The 6,679-nt window shown below is 54.2% G+C and overlaps 1 protein-coding gene across 1 annotated transcript in view; it reads left to right on the top strand.

Annotated features, from left to right (window-relative positions):
• The window catches only part of LOC109290423 (somatomedin-B and thrombospondin type-1 domain-containing protein-like), a 50,652-nt gene that overhangs the window by 37,339 nt on the left and 6,634 nt on the right, over positions 1–6,679 (top strand). The window contains exon 4 of the mRNA XM_019506921.1: positions 5,762–5,920. Coding sequence (XP_019362466.1) covers positions 5,762–5,920 — 159 coding nt within the window. The remainder of the gene's footprint in view (positions 1–5,761; positions 5,921–6,679) is intronic.

Below are 6,679 nucleotides of genomic sequence, written 5' to 3'. Positions count from 1 at the left end.
ATAGGGCCACTGCTGATGGTGGCACCTGTGGGGGCAGAGCTGGAAAGCTTCCATTACCACCGCCAACAGCGGTGCCTGTGGGTGCCCCCCCAGACTCGGGAGGCACCAGTCGCCCATGCAAGGGAGCCTGTTTAAACTGATGACAGCAAACAAAAAGAGCCAGACCATCTGACCATTGCACTGTCCTGGTGCTGGAACAGCGAGTGGGAGGGAACCTGCCTTGCACCGTAATCATGTCACACCTTGTTACTGTCTTGTTGGTTCCTTTGCTGCAGGGCTGCGAGGCCTTCTGAGCTCCGGATGCCTGGGGGGTAGTCTCTCTTGTGCTGGTCCAGTAGCTAGATGAGACAGCAGCTGGGCAGAGCAAAGGGGAAGCTTAGAAGAACTGGGAAGTCTTTTATAGCAGGGTATGGATGAATGGGAAGAGGGAGGCTGGGGGTTGGGGGGGGGAAGTCTCTTAGCAGAAGGGAGAGGACAGGAGTGATCCTGCCTGCTGCGATCTGTTCTTTTGTGACAGCCCAAGAAGACACTGCAAACATAAGCTGTAATTGTCTGTTCATAGATTTCAGATGTTAGGGCTGGAAGGGACCTTGCAATATCATTGGGTCCAGCCCCCTGCCCAAGGGGCAGGAAGTCAGCTGGGTTAGATCCCTACTAGAGTCCAACCTGAGTTTGGATCACCAAGTGTTGCAGGGTGTTTGTAATCAGGGATTGGGTTTGGACTGAAGCAGAGAGAAGGGCCCGGGGTGAGGGTCATCTCTGGAAAGGTTGGGAGGACTCAGATCCCAAGAGGGACGGGCCTGAAACACGGTTTATGCTAGAGAGCAGCAGTCCCTGAGGTCTGAACAGCTGCCCCTTCACTTTGCCATGATGGATGGGCTAGCTAGCTGGAAGTGGGTCTGTGAAGATGTGTTTTGGTTGAGGTGCTGGTGCAGTGTCCTTGAGATTGATAAGTGATCCATTTAGGCAAATCAAGACATCCAAGCCTTACCCAAGCAACTGCAGAGGTCGTACAGGTTCCGGGAGACAGAGATCTGCCTCGCAATATTCCAGGAATAGCAAAGATCAGGTCTAGCATGGGGTGTTGTGCCAGGGAGAAGAGAAGAGCTGTCTTGGGAAGGATCTGGCCTGGCTGGGATGAGATGCAAGGCAGAGCGTGTAGAAGCTGGCTCAGTGGCTGATATACCTCAATTGCCTGCATGAAAGAGGTGCTGACATTTGGGACCTACCTTAATTTTCCCCAGTGCAGAGGCTGCACATGGAGGAAGAAAAACCATTTAGTGAACCAGACTCTTTGATACAGCTGAGCAGTGTTGTCAACCGGCAAATACAATCAGCCATCTACATGTGGTGTCGTCTGAAGGCCATGCCAGGCTCCCTGGGAGCTTGGGAGAGATGCTCAGTCACAAACAAATAGTCACAGCCGGGAAGCCTCATGCTTACGCATGTTGTTCCTCAGACCACATCTGCCCTTCATTAGGAAATACCTGGCAACTCGGAGGGCTGCCCGGAAGCACATGTGATGTGAGCTAAGTCAGGCCATTTGCATGCAGGCTTCAGAGTGCTCCAAATGTGCCACGGCACGTGGGGAACAGCTCCAGGGCTGGGGAGCACGGCAGGCTGAGCTCTGTAGACATGACTGCTGGAAAGCCAGGATGAGGCAGGCCCTAGCGCCCCACTTCTTGCATTCAAACCAGCTGCTCTGCAGGCTAAAGAGGGGCCACCTCCAGCTTCTAATCCCCACAGGAGGAGGAGCTTTGTGGGCTAGGTCCCCAGCTGGTGTAGACAGTACCTAATCAGTGCTGATCTACACCAGTTGAGAGTCTGGCGCAGAGGGTGGGTTTACAGTGGTCAGCTATGGCCAGAGGCACTCTGCGGGACATGCATGTGAATCTCGGCAAGCAAAAGGACTGAGTCCCTCTCTGCGAGCTGATGCGAGCTCTTCTTTTTATTCTGAATGCTCTTTGCAGGGGGTGGGGGGAGTTTATCTAGTGCTAGCAGGGAGACAAGCCAGATTCCCTTCATGGGCTTCTTCCCCCTCTGCTGGCTCTGAGCTGTGCTTGGGACTATCACAGCTAGTCCTAAACCTCCCTTTGCAGCTGCTGAGCCCCTTGTGAGCCAGTTAATTAGTCCCCCGGACTGTTAGTGGCCTCCCAGGACATGAAGGGCTGCATTTTACATAAGAACTTGACAGTTGCTGTCCTGAGGTAGACCAAAGGCCCAGGACCTTGTGGCAAGCGGTAGATATTTTGGGGAAGAGTATTAAACACAGGGCAACAAGGGAACTAGGAGAAACAGGTGCAAGCCAGGACTTTGCTGGGCTGAACTGACACACTCCCACACATAGGAAACCCTGCTTTGACATGCAGGCACCCAGATCCTCAGCTCAATGGAGACAGGTGGTATTTCAGGGGCTGTGCTAACACTTGATCCTCTCCGTACATTTCATTTTCCACCTGCCCCATCTAGCGTGGCCGGTGTATGTTCGGGTAGGCCAGGCCAGTTGCTGAGGTCCTGCCTATTCTGTAGGGCACGGGGAATGCCCCAGGGTCCATGCATTCTTCCCAAGCTGGCTCAGCCTCTGCAGGCAGTGAGAAAAGATGTAATCCGCTGAATGTGGAGGAGGAGTGTGAAAGCCCAGGGGGAAGTGCCTGAGGCCCTGTTGTGCTCGCAGAAGTTTTCATTCCTCTCTGAACCGAAGTTCTGCTGTCCCTGCTAGGAGGCTGCTCTGTTCAAGCCTCTCTCAGGGGAACGAAGGACTGCACCAAGGTGCCAGCAGGCGTGGTACTGCCAGGCTCCTTCCATGACAGGATCCAAACGCTGGAGTCACCCTCAGCATCCTCCCCAGCAGGAAGGGTGGCCGAAGACATGCAGCCATGGGGGGTTTCCAGATCATTATCCTTAGAGTCCAGCCTGCGTGGCTTGCACTGCAGTTGGGGAGCCTGATGGCTGCAGAAAGGGGATGCAGCACCCACTGAAATGCAGCCCCAGTTGGGGTGGAACACAGCAGCCCCCCAGCCAGTCCTGGCAGGTTGTTGTATGGAATTTCCACCAAGGATATAAGGGCAGAGATGCCCTTAGAAAGGTGCCAGGGGATCCTGATATACATGAAAACAGACAGCACCCTGCTAAGCACAGTAGGGACTCTACTGTGTCACTGCATGACCCCAGCTTGGATGCCACGAGGCCATGTCTCAGACAGTTTGTCATGGAGCCTCTCAACAGAATCTCCTCCTGTCCCCTTGCTGCACTGTGGATACTTTGTACTCAGGTACTGCGGTTCCCATTCACTGGGATCATGGGCCAAACTCCCCTCTGGTGTAAGTCCGCGGGTGCTATCAGGGCCAGCCCAGTGTTAGCCTGTGCTTTACCCCTGTCTGGGCCTTCTCAGCAAAAAGAGGCTTGCATGACAATTCAGAGTGGGCTGTGTGCTGAGAAGGGGCTGGCAGTGCTCCTGGCCCATGACTTGGTTCTTCTCTTGGTGCCTTGCACAGGGAGAGCAGCTGGGTTCACTTCCAGAGCCTCATGGAGGAGACAGAGGCTTCAAGGATGGACTTTGCCCTTCAGCAGATGCGAAGACACCTCCCCTTGGACCAGGAACAGGAATGCAGACTGTGGAGGACCTGCTCGGTCATCAAGCCTGGTCCCCTGCTATGAAGCTGGGGGACAACAATACTCAGTTTTTAGGATGCTTAAGAGTAGGCATCTGGCACCCCTGCGTCTTTGGACATCTAGCCTCAAATGACCTGCAGATTAACTCACTGATCCTCCCAGCACCCCAGGGACTCTATTGCTCCTACCTGGCAAAGTGGAGATGCCATGGGGGCTGGACTCACCTGAACTTGGGCTCAGCATTTGTTGCTATGCCCAATGCTCATCCACCCTGTGGCCAGGTGGGATTCACAGCCCCAAGTTATGTGCCTGGACTCCCCATACTCTGCATGGGGGGAGTGGGGCACCTCAGAACGGGAATCACAAAAATCAATGCACTGAGCCACCTACGCTAGTCAGTAAGAAATGCTGAGAAGTGGGGTGACTGAGGCCTAGTCCCTCAAGGGTAGTTTGATGCCTATGTTCAGGCTGAAGGAAGACACCGATCTCAGCCAGAATTCATACCCATGTCCCCTCCTCGAGCATTGTGCTCCCTTCCCGGCTCAGCCCTTTGTCTCAGGACTGGTGGTGAGGATTGTGCTGCTGCCTTTTACATCCAGCTGCTGGGGCATTTGCCCGGGACATGGGAGATGTTTGTCCACACCCATCCCCTGCCTGCTTTGGAGCAGAGACTTGAAGCCTGGTTTCCACTCTAGGGTATTTGGGGGCAGGTTTCTGTCCAGCTCTCATGCTGCAGCTCTCCTACTTTGCATAACCAATGACACATTCACCAGAATGGAGGTAGCGACTCTATTGCATAGTGGCTGGGGCCCTTGTCTGGGCTGGGGGCTCAGGCTCACTGGCCTCTGCTCCAACAAGGACGCCTCTCCTGAGCGTGCTGGCAGGCAGTGCACCAAGAGCGTCAGGCCTTTGGCAGCCTCTGCTCAGCATCAGAGGGCTCTGCTTGGGATTCTCATGCAAACAGGAAAACCACAAAACTGATCCGGACCCAAATAAGAGGCCTGGGATAACGAGTCCCCATGGGGAGAGTTGTATTTCTACGTAGTTGTTTTCCTCATCGTCCTCCCCTGCCAGGAGCTTGGCTGAAACTGTTACTTATAAAAAGGGGCAGTGGATAGTCCAAGCCAGCGTCTCTGCAGACCCATGTCACACACAAAAGCTGTCTGCTGGGGGATATATGCTGCATTAGCCTTTTCCCTATTTCAGGGACCAGATTTACAGGACCTGGGGGAGACAGTCAGCTCCTCTGGGCCTGCTCCCCCTTTTCCTGAGGAGAAGAGGTAATGTCTCTGCTCCTGTTATTTCTGCTTGGGTTGGCACATACAAGCTTGCTTTATGCCAGCTAGCTTGGGCGCTGCTAGCAGGGTGGGAGCAGGGTGCTCAAGACAGGTTGCGAAGCCCACCTGAAAATGTGTAACTACCCTGGCTGCTCACCTGCACTGAGCACCAAGGCTGAGCTAACTACTCATGCCCATGGCAGCATAGACACGACCTGTGTTGTCCTGGGCTGGCTGCAATATCACCCTGTCCTTAGTCGAAGAGAGATGGCGGTTCTTCCATCCCTTCATGGTAGTTTGGTGTCACCAGTGTGGCTGAGCGGTGCGTTGTAGCAGGGGGTCACGCCAGATACAATTCAAGGACAGAACTGTCTTTCACCTCTGGGACATCTGCTGTTTTTTGCTCAGGAAAGGCCTGGTTTGCAGCAGGGATCAGACCACCTCCATTAATGGGAGAGGACAGGCGTCCTTTAGGGTGGAACTGAGGTTGCTTGGGCTGGGATCTGTGGTGGGGTCTGGAAGGGGCAGTGGGATTCAGGTGACCAACCTGTCCCCTGAGATTCCTCCATCACTGGCAAGACTGGCACCATCTTGCTACCAGCATCAAAGCTTTGCTTTCTGTGCGAATATCTTTCCTCTGGTAATTTGTGCCCCTGGGGCCTTGAGGGGTATTGGAGCCGTAAGTGCAAAGCTGGTGGATCTCTTGGGTGACAGTGACAGGTCCAAGAGTGTCAACCGTGCCCTTCGGCCAATGCATTTTCCCACCCCATGCTGGTCTCCTTTTCGACATCTAGGCCTGCAGATGCAGAAAGTCCCTTCACAGGGGTGTTGGCGTGTCCCACCTAATCCATTACGTCTCCCTGTCTCTCCAGCTACTGTGTCTATTTTCGGCTGAAGCAGGTGGGAGCTGCCTGCCGGCTGCACTTCTGGAGCAGCCATCTGCTGAGGGAGCGGCGAGTCTGCGTGGAGTGCCAGGGGGATGCTGTGGGCAGCCGGAGCCGATGTGAAGGGGACGGGCTGCAGGGAGCTAGGTAAGCAGCCTCGACAGTGAGGGGCGATCGTTGGCCCCATCGCTGAGCCAGCCCAGCCCAAGGGAGTGAAGTGCTAAGGGGGATTCTGGCCTTGGAGGGTTTTGTCTGCCTGTCCTGACAGGTGCTCTCTGCAGGCTCCAGCTTGTCCCAGGGCTTGTTTCAGGGCAAGTCCAACCCAGCGCCACAGGCTATGAGGTGGGGCAGGAGTCATGGGAAGAGCGAAGAGCTGAGGAGGGATAGCAAAGCATGCAGAGCCCTGGAGGCTAAGACGAGAGGCTAAGCTGCATGGGGAAAGCAAGGGGAAGTCAGTGGGGCATTCAAAGGGAGGAATGACACCATCCCAGCTGCTTGCAGGGACTCCCAGCAGTCCAGGTGCATGAAGGGGACTTTCAGGGGTGGTAGAAAAGAGAGCTGAGTTTGAAGACAGAGAGAAACTGCAATTGTGCCCATCTTTACAGCTTTGGAGAGGGGCCATTGGCTTTTCCCTTCCTACAGATCATTGTGCTAATGCTGATTTTCCCCAAATGCTGATTTTTTTTCCCCAAAAGCTCACTGCCTCTGGGTTGACATTTCTGGGTGCCCAGCAGTTCTTTTGGCTGGGATTATGCTGTGCTGGAGCCTGTGGCTGACATCTTATGGTTCAGTCATGATGCTTGCGACATTTGGTGGTTTTCTTAAAGCCTAATCTCCTGGAGTCAGGTGATTACACTTGACTCTCAATTTTCATTGTAAAAAAGTCAATTTTAGCTTAATTTTTGT

The sequence above is a fragment of the Gavialis gangeticus genome, unplaced genomic scaffold, assembly GCF_001723915.1.
Source record: "Gavialis gangeticus isolate Ggan-Ray unplaced genomic scaffold, GavGan_comp1, whole genome shotgun sequence".
NCBI classification, from domain to species: domain Eukaryota; kingdom Metazoa; phylum Chordata; order Crocodylia; family Gavialidae; genus Gavialis; species Gavialis gangeticus.
Note: the sequence above shows the minus strand (reverse complement) of the source record. Positions and strands in the feature narration are given on the sequence as shown.